The sequence below is a fragment of the Cryptomeria japonica genome, unplaced genomic scaffold, assembly GCF_030272615.1.
Source record: "Cryptomeria japonica unplaced genomic scaffold, Sugi_1.0 HiC_scaffold_171, whole genome shotgun sequence".
Taxonomy (NCBI): Eukaryota; Viridiplantae; Streptophyta; class Pinopsida; order Cupressales; family Cupressaceae; genus Cryptomeria; species Cryptomeria japonica.
In genome coordinates, this window is record NW_026728993.1 from 18,090 (window position 1) to 38,068 (window position 19,979).

General features: G+C 34.7%; 1 protein-coding gene across 1 annotated transcript; it reads left to right on the forward strand.

Moving 5' to 3' along the window:
* The first annotated feature begins 9,996 nt into the window (after nt 1–9,996).
* On the forward strand, nt 9,997–11,075 carry LOC131867423 (flavonoid 3'-monooxygenase CYP75B3-like). The gene is made up of 3 exons (XM_059215513.1): nt 9,997–10,361; nt 10,442–10,502; nt 10,707–11,075. Exons 1-3 carry the CDS (start codon nt 9,997–9,999, stop codon nt 11,073–11,075), a joined length of 795 nt encoding a protein of 264 aa, XP_059071496.1.
* The last annotated feature ends 8,904 nt before the right edge of the window (nt 11,076–19,979 follow it).

The window sequence follows — 19,979 nt, forward strand, 5'->3', positions numbered from 1 at the left end:
TCTCCTTGATCAGTCAATTCAAATTCATCTAGTTTCTCAACATACACCTCTTCTTCCAACTCACCATTCAGGGTTGTTGACTTAACATCCATCTGATAGACTTTGAAATCCTTGTAAGAAGCAAAAGCAAGAAACAATCTTATAGCTTCAATCCTTGCCATAAGCGAAAAAGTTTCTTCAAAATCAATTCCTTCCATTTGTGAATATCCTTTACAAACAAGTCTTGTTTCATTTCTAACAACTTCACCTTTCTCATTCAATTTCTTCTGGAAGACCCATTTGGTTCCAATTACATATTTTTCCTTAGGTCTGGGAACAAGATCCCATGTATTATTTTGTTCGATGTGCTTCAATTCTTCTTCCTTTGTTTTTACCCAATGTTCATCATTACATGCTTCATTCACATCCTTAGGTTCAATCTTTGAAATCAAACAATACTCAACTTGATCTTTAGCAATTCTTCTTCTTTTTTGAACACCTTTATTTCTATCCCCTGTGATCTGACTTTTAGAATGATTCAGTCTTACATACCTAGGAGTCTTAGGATTTTCTTGAATTTGAGACTCTTGTATTTTTTCTTCAGCACTTGCACTAGTTCCTTCTCCTTGAGGCACTGGATTTACCAGAATAATCTAGACTAGATTTTGTGTTTGTGGCTGCTTCTCATTGTTTGCATTGTCATTCTGATCATTTGAATCATATCCACAAGGTTTGGATTCTCTCTCATTTTTTTCATCAACCTTAATATTTGCACTCTCAACAATCTTCCTCGGTATCTTATTATAACATCGATAGGCCTTGCTTTTGGTAGAATAACCAAGAAATATTCCTTCATCACATCTAGCGTCAAACTTTCCTAGATCTTCATCCTTTTGATATAACATTTGCTTCCAAAAATTCTAAAATATTTAACACTAGGAGCATGACCAAACCATAATTCTTAAGGATTCTTATAGGTATCATCTCTGATATGCACCCGGTTAAGAGTGTAAACAGTAGTACTCACAAATTCTCTCCGATAGAGATGCGAAAAATTTCCCTCCAACATCATTATCCTGGTAGTTTCTTGAATGGTTTTGTTCTTCCTTTCTACAACTCCATTTTGTTGAGGGGTTCTCGGAGCAGACAATTGTCTTCTTATCCCATGTTCTTAACAAAATGCATTGAACTCACCAGAAGTGAATTCAACACCTCTATCATATCTCAAACACTTTAGTTTCAAACCTGTCTCTGTCTCAACCATAGCCTTGAAAATCTTGAATTTGTCTAGAGCTTCAGACTTCTCCCTCAAGAAGGTAACCCACATCATCCTAGAATAGTCATCAATCAACAACATGAAATATTTGTCTCCTTGCAAAATTTTGACTCTAAAAGGACCACATAGATTAGTATGCACAATATCCAATAATCCACTTGAATAATGCTTCTTACTCTTGAAAGTAACTCTGGTTTGTTTTCCTAACTGACATTCCTTGCACATAGTGTTAGCAGGTTTCATCAACCTAGGAAGATCTCTCATAGCCTAAGTACAACTTATCTTAACAATGTTATCAAAATTCACATGACACGTTCTTCTATGCCACAACCAACTTTCATCTACCTGAGCAATCAAACATCTTTTGCTAGCACTATTTAAATGAAAGATATTACCTTTAGTCTTTGTACATGATGCAATCTTAATTCCGAAGCTACTCAAGATTCTACACTTTTCATTCTTGAATTTAAGATCATATCCCTTGTCAACCATCTGTCCAACACTCAAGATATTATGCTTTAGACCTTCTACATACAAGATATCATCAGTATTATACTTACCATCAAGAGAAATGGGTCCTCTACCATGGATTATACTAGCTTTGTCATCACCAAACTTCACAATGCCACCTTCATACTTTTGAAAACTCACAAACTTACTCTTATCACCTATCATATGGTGAGAGAATCCACTATCAATCACCCATTCATCTTTCTTGTCAACTTGTGCAGCCAAATCTCTTTCCGCATTCATGCAACTAGTAGACTTAGCAGGCATTGGATCATCTTCCTTGATAGCAATAAACATGCATTCATTATCACTCAAACCTCCTTTATCAAATTCATCATTTATCACACCTTTATTAGCAGCATAATAAAATCTCTTATAATATTTAGGTTTGTAAGGTTTTGACTTAGGAACTCTTTTTGAACACCTTGAGACAAAATGACCTATCTTATTGCAAGAAAAATATTTAAGAGGCAATTTTCCTTCATACTTACCAACACATTTGGGTAATATCTTGGCAATAAGGGCTTCAAGATCCTCAAGCTCTCACTCTTATTCTTCAATTTCCTTCCTTGCCTTCTCATATCTATACATTCCTCTTGAAGAACTTTCTCCTGAATCATATCTCTACTTATCCTTTCCAGAAACAGTAGCCTTGAATGCAGATTCTACCTTAGGAAGAGAATCACCAAACTCACTCAACTCAAAAGTTGAAAGCTTACTAATCAACATGTCCCTAGTTACATCTGTCACAGTTCTAATCTCCTTAAAGGCAATAACTTTGTGCTTGTAGGATATAGGTAAAGATCTGAGCACTTTAGCAACAATCTCTTATTCTTCCAACTTCCCATCAACACATCTGATATTGCACACCAGTTCATTCACCTTCTGCATGTAAAAAGTGATGTTCTCTTCTTCGCTCATCCTCAACATCTCATATTTTCCTTTTAGGATATGTAATTAGGAAATCTTCACATAACTATCACCTTCATACAAAGTTTTCAACTTCTTCCAGATCTCATGAGCAATCTGCAATTCCATAACATTTGTCCTCTCGGAATCAGTTAGAGAATTCAACAATGCTTCTTTAGCCCTAATATTGTATTCAACACTTTTTATCTCATCCGAAGTTGCAGGACCATTTGCAGGAATGGTATACTTTCTTTTAGTAATATCCTAGTCAGGTTCACCAATGCATCTTAGATGACACTCCATGTGACTCTTCCAAAGAGAGTAGGTACCATCAAATCTCGGACTGTCCTTCTTGTAAGTTGCCATCCCAAATCAGCTCAAGTGATTAAGCTTCTTTGGAGGAACCTACTCTGATACCAATTGATGAAATAGCTCTGATACCAATTAATGAAATAGTCTGATACCAATTGATGAAATAGGGAAGACAACTGAGAGGGGGGGTGAATTAGTTGTCTCAAAAACTCAAGCAACTTAAACTTATTCTCAGATCTGATAATCAAACATGAAAGCACAAGTCAAAAACACATCATAAACACACATAACACCAAGATTTTTGACATGAAAACCCGGTTAAGGGAAAAACCACAATGGGGATGAACCCACAAAATAGGTATACTCTGTTAGAAGTATTACAATGGGGAATCCACATGCATTCAGGCACACTGCCTAGAGCTCACTGCTCAAAATAAGAAGGCTTATTACCCAGTGAAGGCTCATTGCCTGGGGAAGGCTCACTGCCTATACAAAGATTCATGGATCACATCTGAATATAATGAACTATGAAATATCATCTTAATTCCTAGTTCAATTGCATTGAAGCACAAAACAACTTTACTCTTCACACTTCTTCTCTACCTTCAAAAGATGTATACATTACGCGCACATACACTCATCCACATCTATCGCCCACACTCAAATACAAGATTATTACATTATTTATACATGACATCAAACATTGGAGAAATCATCAAGGTTGGCTCAACACTCTCCACCTAAATACAAAAATACAACTATACTCAATGCAATATTACATGCGAACCAAGCAATGTGAGTCAAGACATAGCACAGATCCAAATCTTTCACCTCTAACACATTACACCTCCAAAAATTATGTCTCGAACATCTACAACACTCTACAAGCATCTGGTCGGCTAAGAACATGAAGAACACCAGTATACCAAAGAAAAACATTAATTATGAGCTCAACGATCAATGCGGACCACCAACAAAAAAGGCACACGATCCAGAAACATCCACAAGAATCATGAATTACCATAGCAACATCTGCACAAACACGAATTACTAGAATCACCAGCATCTTCAAACCAAACCTCAAGAACACTAACTGCAATGACTGTCAACCTTGAAAAACCACTTGCGTACCTCCAAACCATGAACCACTTGAATTGAGGACACACACTAATGTCCCAAACATTCCTCCAAATCCACAGAACAAGATATTACAATGTGGAGCAATGTAGATCAAAATACTATCACTCTATCACCATTAAACAACTGAAAAACCAGCCACAACATAGATACCCATAACTCAATCAAATCTCCATGTGGACCTATGCAAATTGATTTGAATCAACTAAAGACAACCCTCTACAAACCCTTTAATCCGCAAACGCTTATCTTCATCATGTTGAACAAACTAACTCACTGAACTTCACTGCATCACTATCATAGACAAAGAAATATATTGACACCAATGACAACACATCTCTCAAATATCTCTCAAGCACATATTTGTTGTTGTCTTCCAACAAAAATAACCCAGAAATGCAAAAAAGCACATATAACATAGAATAGCACATATAACACAGTGGTGCATATTACACAGTAATGTGTATAACATGAATTAGTGCATATATAACACAAAGTCACGCATTTATAACACAAAATGGTGCATATATAACACGAAATGACACACTTATAACACAGTCCAACACTTTTATTACACAGTATGGTGCATTTCTTACACATGTTAGTGTGTACGTTGTGTGTTTTAGCGCATATAACAAATAAAATAGTGCACATGAAAAATAAGATAGCACACACATAAAAAGATACTATGCATACAGAAATTCAATGCAAGCATAGGGCTCACTCGAATTCCACCTCCGAAAACAAAGAGACAATAATTAAAAATAATAATTCCTACATAAAACTTCCAATTAATCAATAAAGCTAAATTTTTAAAAAAAAGAATAAATAATTAATTAGCAATTAAATATAAAAGCTCCAAATAAAATAACCAACTAAAATCCCATTTAAATATAAAATCTCTAAATAAAATAAATAAATGAATAACAAATAAATTTGCGAAGGACTCCAGCAAATTATTCCAATTAAAATAATTTATTTAATATCATTAAACTCACAATGAATATTATTTATTAATGACACAATTAAACTTATAACATTATTAAGGATACCGTTGATGGAGATTTTGAAATCGCAACTCCTACCTAGTTCTCCCGCCTACACCCCTGTTGTTTCTCTCCCCACCAAATCGGATCAGGCTACGGCTGATCCTGAGCGCGCTAGTCCATCTTGGGCGTCAGTGGCCACTGATGGATCTTGCCTCGACTCTACTCAGGTTTCGAGGATTCCATCTTCATTTTTTCACAGAGGGGATGGATTAGGGTTTATCGTTGTCTCATGCGCCACCTTTATCAATGTGAATGAGGAGTCTGAATAGGAAATAGAGAACAATGTGATGATTTTTACAGAGCATAGTATTATCTATAGATTCAAGGGTATCTGGCCCAGCCTCTCAGAGTTGTATAAATGGATCTCCCAGCACAGGAATCTTGTCATTTCTAGTACTGTTCACATTTTCCCTATGGCTAAAGGTTTCTTTGTTGCTGCATTTGGGAATGCAAAGGATAGTAGAAAAATCCTATGTCAAATTTTTTTCTATGAGAAAGATAAAATGTCATTTTTGGCCAAACCTTAAAACTCTGATTTTAACCCCCTTTCTGAGAAGTTCAACAAAATTCCATTTTGGATTAGAGTTCCTTACCTTCCTCTCCATTTGTGGGTTGATTCTCTCTTTCAATAAATTGTTGATGCTATTGGGAGCTTCATTATGGTGGATAATGACTCCTTTGGGCTTTACCATACTACTTTTGCTCGCATTATGGTTGAGCTAGATGTTTGTAAGGGACTGCTAGCTGAGATTGCCATTAATTCCTCTTCTGGCAGCTGGGTCCAATCTTTGGATTATGAAGGTATTCATTTCAGGAGTCGTAGATGCTTTAAAACCAGCCATGTGGCTTAGAATTGTGGACCTGAGAAGAAAAATCCTATAGCCTCATGGTGGTTGGGGGCTTCTTGTCGGCATTACACGATTAAGAAATCTTCAGATACTTCTAAAGAGTCATTGGGTGTTGGATTTTCTACTTTGGCTGGCTTGAATTCTTTATTGGCAATGAATTCTTCGGACGCCACTACAGATGTCCCTATGATTAAAGATCTTGTTATACAGGTTGATGTTGTCTCTTCTGCTGAAAATGGTTTGTTGTCTCTTACCCCGCCAACTTCTTCGCAATGTGTTGGCACAACTTCTTCCCCATCTATTGGTTATGATCTTGTGCCCACGACAGTTGTTGTTCCTTCTTTAGACACTCTTTTTTCCAGTCCAAAAGGATCGGTGTTGGGCCCTTCGGATTGGTCAGTTGTGATAGCTAAAGTTAAAGATGGATGGATTGTTGTAAAGGGGAATCATTCAAAGATGTTCAAGCCTTCTTTTGATATGACTCTTCGTTCCCACAAGGCCAATTGCAAATCTTGAGGGCCCTTATAGTTGGTTGTTTGGGCTGGTTTTGTTGGCCCTTTCTTTGTATGGGTTGCATGTTGTCTTTAGGGGCAGTCCCTAATTTTTTTTTTGTTCTATCTAGTTGGTCTTTCAATGCTTTATCTATTTTATAATCTAATGTAAAGGGTTTCGGGGCCCCTTCAAAACCTTCTTTTAACTTAATCAAAAAATTATAACATTATTAATAAATTAATTACCACAATATAACCAACCCATATAATAATTAAATAAATGGCACATGACAACTTAACCAAAGTACTAGAACTGACAAGGTATCGACTAGGCCTAGAATGTGATAGGACATTGTATCATTCTCCATTATCAAATTTCCATTGGGATTAGAGACACGCCTAGACCTGTGAAGCCAGGTGGAATCGATGTCTAGTACGTGGAATCCTACATAACACCAAACATCTATGCACAACATATATATATATATATATATATATATCAACATATATATATATATAATACAGTCACGAAGTAGACACACTAGTGGTAAGAGAATCGCAACATCACACCCCACTCGCAATGAGTGGCATGACATCATCTCATCCACGTACATACAATGCATCATAATGAAGACACAACATCAATAACATCAAGATCATCATCATATCCAATATAATCATGAGGTAAAGTTAACACATAATATCATAAGTAAACATAAACCACTGAATATGCATAAATATCCAAATATAAATCTCAACATCAACACAGTCCATAATATATCATCATCCATATAAAGCATAATGTATCATTTGTCAACATGTAATAACTATCATCTACATGTAACATGATCAAAACCATAAGCATCTACTAAGAGTATTATAGACGTATCTCAACAAGTCCATGAATTTCTAACAATGCATCAAAATAAAAGTGTATCAAGGAAGGACACTACATTCTACTATTGAACTTGCATATTTGGAAATTGCTACAGTATTTGCTGATATTATTTTTATTGTTGTAACAATTGTTGGTAAATTTGGTTTTTCTGGATATTCATTTATTGTTGGGCTAGGATTTTACTCACTTGGGGAACCAAGATATTCATAGTATTTGCAGCAACTTTAGGGTTAACAGATACATGATTATGCCTCAGTGCCTGAACATTTTGATGATTCAACTAAAGTATTGGATGAATTTATGGAAAAGAGACAATGGGCACATCAATCGATGAAGACACAGTAGGGATGGATACATTTGTGGTCCTATGAGTCACATTCGAGGGTTGTGTATTTTCACTAGTTAATAAATCAGCAATAAGGGATCCACTAACATTATTGGGACTAGGCTTTGGTGACAATAAAGGCTTATCACAAATTAAGGTGTAAGAAGTCGAGTTCGCCAAAATGTAATGGGTGAAAATTAGAGTTTCACCATAAAATGTAATAAAACCACTAATTTTATTTAATTTTCCATTACATTAGGGAAGAATGGAATTTGGTAGAATCTAAGCCTAATAAACCAAGATTCTAATCAAATTCTAGGCCTCCTAAATGGGGTTCTTCATTTCCTAAGATTGAATTAAATTTGAATTATTTAAAGATTAGGGTAAATTGGTGAGTTACTGAAGCAATTTGATAGAAACAGTAAGTTATAGTCATCATATGTAGCCACAAACCTAGATCTGAGAAGAAGATGAAAGTTCAAATTTGTCCTAAAAAAATTGGCCTGATTTGTTAGGGCCATGGTGGTGGTCACCTTGGTCCAAATTTTTCAATTCTCAAAAGGTGAACCTGTTCATCTTTGTGAACCATGTCGATCCTATGAAACGCGGCTTTGTATTTGTTCCTGCACATAGTTAAAAATGGAGAATTATTGGGAATAGGGGTTTGCCTTAGGTCAAACCTCAATTTTGGAATTAACCATGAAATTGAATTGAAAATGTAAATGAAGTACTGCAGTAAAATACTTTCCTTCTGAGGAAAAGGCTAAAATGAATGAAAACCTAATAATATACCTTTAATGAAGTTTTGTTTGTCTTGACAATGAATTAGGGTTTCATGTAGATAGTCTTCATAAGAAATAGAACATGAATGTTATCTCCAATGCTTGAATCTTTACTTCACTTCTGCTTCAATGCTTGATAGAATACTAATTGCAAGTGCTCACTTGAATTTGCTAGAGTGTAATTGAGATCTTGAATTCATTCGGTGATTGCTTATATTTGAAATGAGAGGTGTAGTCCTCCTTTTATATTTGCTGATGGAAAAACAAATTGAATTTCCAACATAAGCTGACACAGGATCTAGGTCCCCACCCAAATTAGGTGACCATTATGAGGCCCCAAGATGGGCCCTTTTTGAGAGGACCATAGCGTTGGGCATCATGGTGCTATAGATCAAGGCTCTAGGATCTTAGGGAGTTAGAAAAGATAGTAAATAAATGTGTTTGATACTTGGTCTGAGTTGAATTAGTTCTTTAATTAGGCCTTAGAGGAAAAATGCCAAAGTGGGGCCTAAATGAGGACAAAATTGTAGGTGAGTACAATTTAGGACACTACAACAATAAACACCAAAATATACTCACAATTAATGCATAAATAACCCAACTCAATCAAAAATAGAAATAAGAAACATAGTGTAATATAAAGTGTGACAAGAATACACACTTTAATGAAGCAACAAAAATCACCAGCATTCCAAAAAGTGGTCCTTGTCTCCTCAATCGACTAGGCGATGAAACAAAGAAATTATTTCTATGTTGGGTTGACCACACAAGAAGTTTGATTCATTTTAGAAAAACTTGATACGAAGTTTTCTCGGCTTCATAGCTTATACTATGTTACTTATATATACACATTCTATTACTACTAAGTCCATAAAAGATTAAATTGTTTGTTTTTTCCTGTGTCCAACAAACTACAATGTAATTGTTAGTATAAAACTTAGGCGATTAGCCAAATATCTAAAATTATCTTTTTCATAACATAAGATAAATTTAGGCAACAAGGAGATCTTTGGCCCTCTCCTCCACAATCCTTATCGTTGATTCTTCTTCTTAAATTGATCTTTTCATTAACCAACAAAATAGATTAGTTCCCTTGCAATTTGATAATGCAACCTGTATTTTTTATCCTTTTAAATGTATTAAATATTTTCTCTTTTTATGGTAATTAGTGAAAAGAAGGCTAATTGGAAAACAATGGAAATGGACATAAGAGAGAACATAGAAACTCAAAGTAGAGATAGCATGTGGATAGCCGTTGGGACCAAATATGTCTACACTAGGTGGGCTTTGTATAGATTTAGCGTGCAAAGCCAAAATACATCAAGATCGAGATTAGCCCCTAGACCATTTCCATGGCCTATTATTGGTAATCTGAAAAGACTACCCCATCGTGATCTTCATGAACTTGGTAAGAAATATGGGCCCATTATGATGTTGAAATTGGGTTTTGTTCCCCCTGTTGTGGTTTCTTTCTTCTACTATGGCCAAGGAGTTCTTGAAAACCCACGATAAGTTTATTGCCAACCGACCTCTTACTGCTGTAGGAAAATATATTGGCTATAATTTCAAAGATCTAATATTGTCTCTTTACGGGCCTTATTGGAGACACATGAGGAAGCTATGTGTGGTAGAATTGTTGAATACCAAAAGGATCGATTCCTTCAGATGTACACAAGAGGAAGAAATGCTTTTGGCTATTCATTCAGTGTGGGAGATGTCTAGGCAGGGTGAGAAACTTGTTAATCTCACCAACTTGTTTTCATCGTTTATGCAGGCAGTCATGTGGCGAATCCTTTTCGACACTAAAATTTTTTCTCATAGTCACGCTAAAGTGGGTGGTAATGGGTAAGAAATAAAGAAGCTTTCCTTAGAGGTTGTAGGTAAAGTAGGAGCTGTCAATATTGGGGACTTCATTCCTTACATAGACTAGATGGGTTTGCAAGGCGTGTAGCGGCAGCTGAAAAGGTACACAATTTGATCGCGCAAGTGATTAAAAAGATAATAGAGGCAAGGAGCAGAATATTGCTACTAAAGGCCTCATTGACGTGCTCTTAGAAATAGAAAGCCTTGATGGAAGGGCAATCACACAGGAAAATATTGAGGCCATTGTTTTTGTACGTATCTATTTTTTTTTTTAATTCATAATACAATCCCTAATATAACTTTTTCCAAGTTTGTTGGTCTAACAAGGCTATACAAATTCTACATGATATATTCTTGGCTGGAGTTGAAACGACGTCTGCTACAATAGAATGGGCAATGAGTGAGATTCTTAGAAACCCTGGTGTGGCTAAGAAAATGCAAGAGGAAATAGTGTCGGTGGTCGGCAGAGAAAGGACAGTATGTGAGCGTGATATAGGAAGCTTAGAGTACATGCAGTGTGTGGTGAAGGAGACGCTGAGGTTATATCCTGTGTTACCCTTGATTTTTCCGCACGAATCCACAAAAGACTGTACAGTTGGGGGATACTTCATTTGGGCTATTGGAAGAGACCCATCGTTGTGGGAAGATCCTCGGAATTCAAGCCAGAGAGATTTATGGACAAAAATGAATTTGTGAACAAACCTCCATAAAAAAATGACATTTAATTTGAAAATAATAAATATTTTATTATTTAAATAATATTTAAATATTAAAACTGTTATGAAGAATAAATTACATTTCTATAATATTGAGAGCTTCTTTTAAAAATTCTTCTCGTTTGATTTAATTTCATTTAAAATAAATTCATTACATTATATCATTTTTATTATTTATAGTCTAAAATTGTTTATCAATAAAAGTATTATCTTTATAATTATTGATAGACTTTTTTTATTTTTTATAGTTTTTAAATGACATGCAATTTTAAGTACAAGAAATGTCATTCTTATTGCATGACTTAATTCTAATACAACTAAATAATGGATACTAAAAATCCTCTATTCGGGCTATTAGAAGAGACCCATCCATCTGGGAAGATCACCTAGAATTCAATCTGGAGATATTTTATGAGCAAAAATGTTGATATTGTGAGAGATAAAGAGTTGCTTGATAAAGAGAGGGTGCCCAGGTGTAGCCATGGTTGATGTAACATTAACCATATTTTGGCTTAACTCATTCATTTCTTTGAGTGGAGCATGGATGGGGATTCGTATATGATGGAACTCTTTGAAGCCACCACATCAATGAGGTTTAGACTTCTCCATCTTGAATTATAGCTATCTACCAACCCTTAAATTTAATTAGAGTGCTCTAGAATACTTCATAATACTTATACTACTCATATAAGGTCTTTGTACCCTTATATAAGCTCTTTGTACCTTCTAGTCATGCTCTTGTGACCTAATATGTATGATTTCAGTTTTACATGTAGATAATTATGAGAATTGTCTATTTATTTGTTTAAGATATTATTATATAAAAGGAGTTGAGTCTAAACTTAATAATAAAATATAGAGTTACATGACAGCCAAGAACCAAAAGAGGTTGTAACATAAGGTCAAAAATATATAGATGGAGGAGATTGCATTTCTCAATTCAAACCATAGTAGCTAACAACAAAATATACTACTTTTTTAGTTGTACATAACATATATGTAGAGAGATAAAAAAAAAACATTACTTACAACACCAAACAACAGCATTATAAACTTTACATAAACCCGAGGGTTATATTTTCTCCTTAACCTTCAGGTAAAACTTGTTCTTTTGCAATGGCAATATTCTCTGGAACAACATAGGTATTTAATACAATGGAGCATTAGGAGATATCCAACTTGAGTGAGAAGGAAGTTGATAGAATGATAAATCATTGTATGTGTTCAATCTTCTTAGAGCACAATTCTTTATGGTGAATACAAAGAGCATTTTCCATGAACATTCAATTCTAGAATTGGAAACCGCTCTTAATGGCTTCAAAAATATAGATTTAAGCCTTATTCTTCTTTTAGAATGTTCACAAAACAAGACCCCCATCAATGATTACTTTAAGAAACCGCCCCCCCCCAAAAAAATATAAAGTCTTAATGAATATTAACTTTTTTGAAAAAATAAATAAACATTTTTATTGATGAATCTTTCATTTTTTTAAAGAAAAATATTAACTTTTTATAGGCAAATTTTTTAACATAAATTTTTTTTGATAGAAAACCTTGGCGAATCTTAGAAAATAATAAGAGTATGTACTAATTACTATTGCAAATACATTCTTCTTGTTGCAAGGTGTGCGCCCTTGGCCTCCTTATGTTGTACAGTGCAACACTTGGGTTTGTGACATGGCTTAACTACCTCCTATGGATTCTATAAGTCTATTGGTTGTATCGAGCATTAACAGGTCGATCTTTTGGTGCAACGAAAACCACACTTGTAACAAGTGGTATCAGAGCTTGGTCACAGGTTTAAACCCCTCACTTGCGCTGGGGGGGATTGTTGCAAGGTGTGCACCCTTGTTCTCCTTGTGTTGTGCAGTGCACCACTTGGGTTTGTGCCATGGCTTAACTGCCTCTTGTGGATTCTATAAATCTAGTGGTTGTATCAGACATTAATAGGTCGATCTTTTGGTGCAATGACAACCACACTTGTAACAGTTCTAGAAAACAAAAGACCTAAAATTTAATGTAAAATTTTTTTCCTATAAAAATAATTTTTTTTTTTTAAAACGAAAGATATGCTAATAAAAATGTTGCTTTAAGAAAATGGAACACATACAAAGATTTATCATTCTATCAACTTCCTTCTCACTCAAGTTGGATATCTCCTAGTGCTTCATAGCAATAAATATCTACAAATTGGAATGCTCATGGTAGTTGAAATTGCTTTTTAATTGTTGACCTCAATGGAAATCAACTGCCTAAAAACAATTTTGTGCCCCATGAGTATTAAAATTTTAGTATTAAAAATAATTTGTAGGTACAATTTACATCATGGAATACAATTATGGTCATTAGATTATATTTTAAATCAATGGTGGCAACTAAATATCGTTGATATAATCCTAAAGTAACTAATAATTATGATATATTATTGAAAAAATAATTTATATTTCTACAATAAATTAGAAAATTTTGGCAAATCTAACCTAATCATGTATCAAATATTGTGGCAAATCTTTGAGTTTAAAAATCTAACAAAATAAACTCTCTAGCGATTTAAATAAGGTTAAATAAAAAAATTAAAAGTGTGGTGATTTAGGTCACCTTAAAACTTGAACTATTAGCCAAATTTCAAAAAATAGTTGTTGAAACTTAGTAGCTTCGGTAAGATAAATGATTGAATGAGAGACTTCATTTATCTCTCATTTAATCATCTACCTTATCGATATAACTACAATTAAATATATAAACCTCATAATCAATAGCATTACTCATGTTGTGATTAGACTAGAATTATAACTACCATAGCTATCATATGATAGCATCAATTAAATGCTATCATATGATAACTATAATAGTTATCATTCTAAAAATGCATGTTAAATACCGATCATTTATTTGTTAACTTATCCCGATCATTGATCGGGCATCTATACTAATTCATGTTGCCCCGATCATTAATAGTTATCGGCACATTAAATATCGTGACCAATAGCTATCGGCATAACTCACGATAAAAGGAAATGACATGACCGATAGTTATCGGTGTTAACATATGCTAAGCGTGAATCTTAGTTGAAACTGTGTCTATGCACCGATCAAGACATGTCTTGATCGGGCATGTCTAAAAGACATGACCGATCAAGGCATGCCTTGATCGGTGAACCATAGGACTATAAATAAATGCAAATGGAGTGTTGAGGATGCATCGAAATTATTAATGTTATCTTCAGCAACTTGAGGCATAAGAAATAGAGAATATCAGTAAAGAATTAATAATATATAACACTTCAGACTTGAACATAAATTTGAGGATCATCAACATGGTATCAGAGCCACAATGATCAAACCCGAGGCATTCAAATTTGAGAAGTTCAAAACTAAAGATATAAACATCATATTTCCCATGGCTAACTTTATCAGATTTGAGGATAGACTTGAAGGAGGCGACAATTTCTCAGCATGGAAGTTCAAAATTAAAATGATTCTAAAAGAAAACAAGGTTGAGTCATTTATTAAAGTTGAATCTGAAGAACCAGACGATGAACCTGACAAATCAACATGGGTCGAGCGAAATGAAAAAGCTATGAAGATTATAGTCGATGGAGTAAGAATCACATCATGCCAATAATAACAAAACATGAAACTGCCTATCAGATGTTCAAATCACTCAAAAGTGCATTTGAAATAAATAATGCAAGTAGAACCCTGGCTCTAAAAAGAGAAATAAATCATATAAGTATGAACAAAGGGGAGTCAATCAATGCATACTTTATGCGGATATCATCCCTAAGGGTTGAAATAGCAATGCTTGGATATGAGATCCAGAGCAAAGAGCTAATGCTCATTGCTCTAGATTGGTTGTCTAGTACCTAGGAGACATTTGTCCAAGGCATCAGTGGAAGAGATAAATTTCCAAAATTTGATAGGCCAAGAGCAGATTGTCTTCAAGAAGAGTCAAGGCTAAATAAGAAGGGGATCAAACAAAATAATATAGATGAAGATCTCCATGTTTTAAATACCAACTCCAACAAGAAAAATAAGAAGAAACACTTCAAAAAGAGAAAGAACTGACATGACAAAAGATCATCTAAAAGAGACAACTCTCACATTCAATGCTTTAGGTGTGATCAATATGGACACTATGCAGCAAGATGTCTAGATAGAATCAAACAACAAGCTACATTTGCAAAAGTTAAAGGGGAAGAATATGACTCTGAGAAGAATGTATTCTACTCTTCTCTCTCCAGTCAAGTGTCCAATAAATCTAACACCTGGATCATTGACAGTGGGTCTTCAAGACACATCACTAGGTATAGAGAATTACTGGATTCCATGGTAGAAGAAACTGATGAGGAAGTAACCATTGGTGATGACTCTGCACATCCAGTGAAAGGCATCGGTACCTGCACCATTAAGCTGAAGACGGGCATGTCTCTTCAACTCACTGGAGTCCTATATGTTCCTGGCATCAAGAGGAACTTAATCTCCATATCCACACTTGAAGATGATGGGTACAGAATAGCATTCATGAATGGTAAAGTTCTAGTATGGCCATAGAACTCTTCCATCAAGAAGGCTACAACCCTAGGACATAGAAAAGGCTATTTATACAAGGTATGTATTGAATCTAACCTAGCCCTACTTCATGAGATTGTAGATTCAAATGAAATTTGGCATAGAAGATTAGGTCATTTAAAATTTCGTGCTTTATGTTCAATGGAAAAATTAGTAATTGATTTGCCTAAGTTAAAACAATACCATTCTGGTACATGTAAGGAGTGTGCCCTAGGCAAAAATACTAAGAGTTCCTTTCAAAATAGTTCTAGGAAAACAAGCAATGTTTTAGAGCTAGTTCACTCTGACCTATGTTGGCCAATGTTTGTACCATCATTAGGGGGGTTCCTTTACTATGTAATATTCATTGATGATTTCTCCAAGAAGACTTGGATCTATTTTCTTAAACGTAAGGAATTAGAAGAGATTCTCAAGAGATTTAAGGAATTCAAATCCCTCTCTAAAAACTCTTCCAAAAGAAAAATAAAAAACTTAAGGACTGATCATGGGAGGGAATACACTTCAGACATCTTTAGAGAATTTTGTAAAGCTGTTGGGATTAAGAGGGAGTTCACTGTCCCCTACAACCCCCAACAAAATGGGGTTGTTGAGAGAAAGAATAGAACCATTGTAGAGGCAACCAAAGTCATGCTTCTTGACAAAAACTTAGAAACACATCTTTGGGCGGAAGCCTCCAACATTGATGTATACATACAAAATAGATGTCCTCACTCCCACATTGAAGATAAAACCCCTGAAGAAGTTTTCACAGGTATAAAACCTGACATCACTCACTTTAGGATATTTGGATGGCCTGTTTATATTCATATACCTAAAGAGAAAAGAACTAAACTATAACCTTCTAAAAGAAAGGGAATCTTTGTTGGGTATAGTGAAACTTCTAAAGCCTATAGGATATTTGTACCTGAACATAGTAATATTGAACTCAGTAGAGATGTCATATTTGAAGAATACATAGCCTTCAAAAGGGCTAGATACTCTATTGAGTTAGAGACTTATGTTCCATCTTCAGACCTAGAAAAGGATCTTGTTCCTGAGGTTTAGAGGGAGTATTCAGAAGAGTATGGAAATCAAGTTCAAATTCCACTCCAGGAAAACCCTAAGAAAAGACCACTATGGGTGCACAAAACAATGGAAGATGCAAGGAATTTTGTAGATCCTTTGGGGACCTTTAGAGAAAGTAAGAGGCCCAAAGATTCACTAGCTATGTAGCCCTAATGAATGATCTCTCCAAAATAGAACCTTCTAATGTATCAGAAGCACTTAAAAACCAAGTATGGAAAGATTCCATGTTAGAAGAATATCAATCCATCTTAAACAATGATGTTTGGGAAATTGTTCCTAGACCAAAAGGAAAATCTGTTGTTTCATCCAAGTGACTATTCAAAATCAAACATGTTGTAGATGGTAGCATAGAGAAACATAATGCCATATTTGTAGCCAGAGGGTTCTCACACAAGGAGGGAATAGACTATGATGAAACTTTCACTCCAGTTGCTAGATACACCTCAGTCGGAGCAGTACTAGCTATTGTAGCAGCCAAAGGATGGAAATTCCATTAGATGGATGTAAAGACTACTTTCCTGAATGGGAAAATTAAGAAGGAAGTCTACTTAGAGAAGTCATAAGGGTTTGAGATCCACAATGCAAAATCACATGTGTGCAGATTAAAGAAAGCCCTATATGGACTAAAACAAGCCCCTCAGGCCTAGTATGAAAGAATTGATAGCTACCTCATGGGATTAGGATTCTCAAAAAATGACGTAGATCCAAATCTACACTTCAAACAAATCAAAGATGATATGTTGATATTGATCTTGTATGTTGATGATCTCTTAATTACGGGAGAAGGTTATCTTATTGATCAATGTAAGGAAGACCTTGAGAAAGAGTTTTATATGAAGGATTTAGGCCTTCTACATTACTTCCTTGGCTTGGAAGTTTGGCAAAACTCTGACAACATTGTGCTTAATCAAGGGAAGTACACCTTTTAGACATGTTGAAGAGATTTGGCATGATGAGCTGCAGACCAATGACTTCTCCCATGGAAACTAATCTTCACAAACTGAAGGAGGCAACAACAGATTCCCCATTGGTAGATCCTACACTCTACAGACAGATGATTGGATTCTTAATGTATGTAGTCAATACTAGACCTGATATCTGTTATCTAGTAAATGCCCTAAGTCAATTCATGTGTGAACCTAAGGAGATTCATCTTATGGCAGTAAAACATATAATGAGATATCTTCAAGGCACTCTCAACTATGAAGTCAAGTATGAGAATATTGATTTAAATGTACACGGGTTCATTGATTCAGATTGGGTTGGAAGTGTGACTGATAGGAAAAGCACCTCAGGGTGCTGCTTTAGTTTGGGTTCAGCTATGATATCTTGGATTAGCAAAAAACAGTCTTCAGTAGCTCAGAGCTCTACAGAGGTTGAATATATTGCAGCTTCCATGGCTGCGCAAGAAGTTTTATGGCTATGGAAGTTACTTATGGGATTATTCGGAGGACCAATGAAGCCTACTATAATTCATTGTGACAATCAGAGTTGTATAAAACTCTCTGTAAACCCTGTGTTCCATGATAGATCCAAACACATTGAGATCTCGTATCACTATGTGAGAGATATGGTGGATAGAAATGTGATTCAGTTACAATATATCAGTACAGGAGACCAGACAACAGACATACTGACCAAACCTCTAGCCAGAGTAAAAGTTGAACACTTCAGAAAAGGTCTTGGTATGATTGAGTCATAATCAGTTTTGTAATCTGTACTAATATATGAGATGTTTAATATGTGTAAACTTCTTTTGTTGTGATATGACTTTATGGGCTCCACCCCCTGTGTACAAATCTAAAAGGTGACGATCTTTTAGACTATGAACACTTGTATTAAACATTATGAGGTGACGATCTTATAATGTTGATATCATGTTGACTTGATATCACTCTGACTCATGGATGTGCCATGATGTGTTATGGTAGACATTATGTGACATAATGTCAGTGCACATGCCATAACCTAGATATAAGGGAATTTAACATTCCTAAGTATTTTATATCCAAGGTATCACATGCTATGTGATACTGATATCGCGTGTTATGTGATATCTATATCATGAGATGATGTGATATATTCCTGTGTCACTCATTAAGTGATGTTTTCATTTCATGAGCATATGTGATATGATCCTTTGTATTATGTAGTCATACAATACATTTTATTATAAGAAATATGATGCTTATTTCATGAGTCTATAATTATCTTCCCTAGCTAAGAGGAAGTGTTGAAACTTAGTAGTTTCGGTAAGATAAATGATTGAATGAGAGACTTCATTTATCTCTCATTCAATCATCTACCTTATCGATATAACTACAATTAAATATATAGACCTCATAATCGATAACATGACTCATGTTGTGATTAGACCAAAATTATAACTACCATAGCTATCATATGATAGCATCGATTAAATGCTATCGTATCATATGATAACTATAATAGTTATCATTCTAAAAATGCATGTTAAATACTGATCATTTATTTGTTAACTTATCCCAATCATTTATCGAGCATCTATACTAATTAATGTTGCCCCGATCATTAATAGTTATCGGCATATTAAATATCGTGACCGATAGCTATCGGCATAACTCACGATAAAAGGAAATGACGTGATCGATAGTTATCGGTGTTAACATATACTAAGCATGAATCTTAGTTGAAACGGTGTCTATGCACTGATCAAGACATGTCTTGATCGGGCATGTCTAAAAGACATGACCGATCAAGGCATGCCTTGATCAGTGAAGCATAGGACTATAAATAAATGCAAACGGAGTGCTGAGGATGCATCAAAATTATTAATGTTATCTTCAGCAACCTGAGACATAAGAAACAATGAATATCAGTAAAGAATTAATAATATATATAACTTCAGACTTGAACATAAATTTGAAGATCATCAACAATAGCCAATTGGTGAATATTAGCCACTAAAAAAGTCGTTGACCCCATCCCAAGCCTTACTAGAGAATAAATCATAATCTTTAATGGCATCATTTATTGTTTGGCATAAAATGTATTCTACTATGACAAACTCAATCACAATTTGCAATAGAGATTCATAAGACTGAACAAATTCATACAATTTGATAGAAAGACAAAAATTACCTAGTTGTTTAAAATAGTACTAGAGTTATTATTCATGTTGTTGTTTTTTGCGAAAGGCTGAAAGCCTATATATATTTATATTAAGAGATATAAAAGATTTACAAAAAAATACTTACAATAAGATTGT

Bases quoted from the DNA above. Each gene is read 5' to 3' on its own strand.
- LOC131867423 (XM_059215513.1), top strand. From the start codon at position 9,997: ATGGCCAAGGAGTTCTTGAAAACCCACGATAAGTTTATTGCCAACCGA. The intron at 10,362-10,441 runs GTAAGAAATAAA...TTCCTTACATAG, and splicing joins GCTAAAGTGGGTGGTAATGG to ACTAGATGGGTTTGCAAGGC. The intron at 10,503-10,706 runs GTGATTAAAAAG...TGGTCTAACAAG, and splicing joins TACACAATTTGATCGCGCAA to GCTATACAAATTCTACATGA.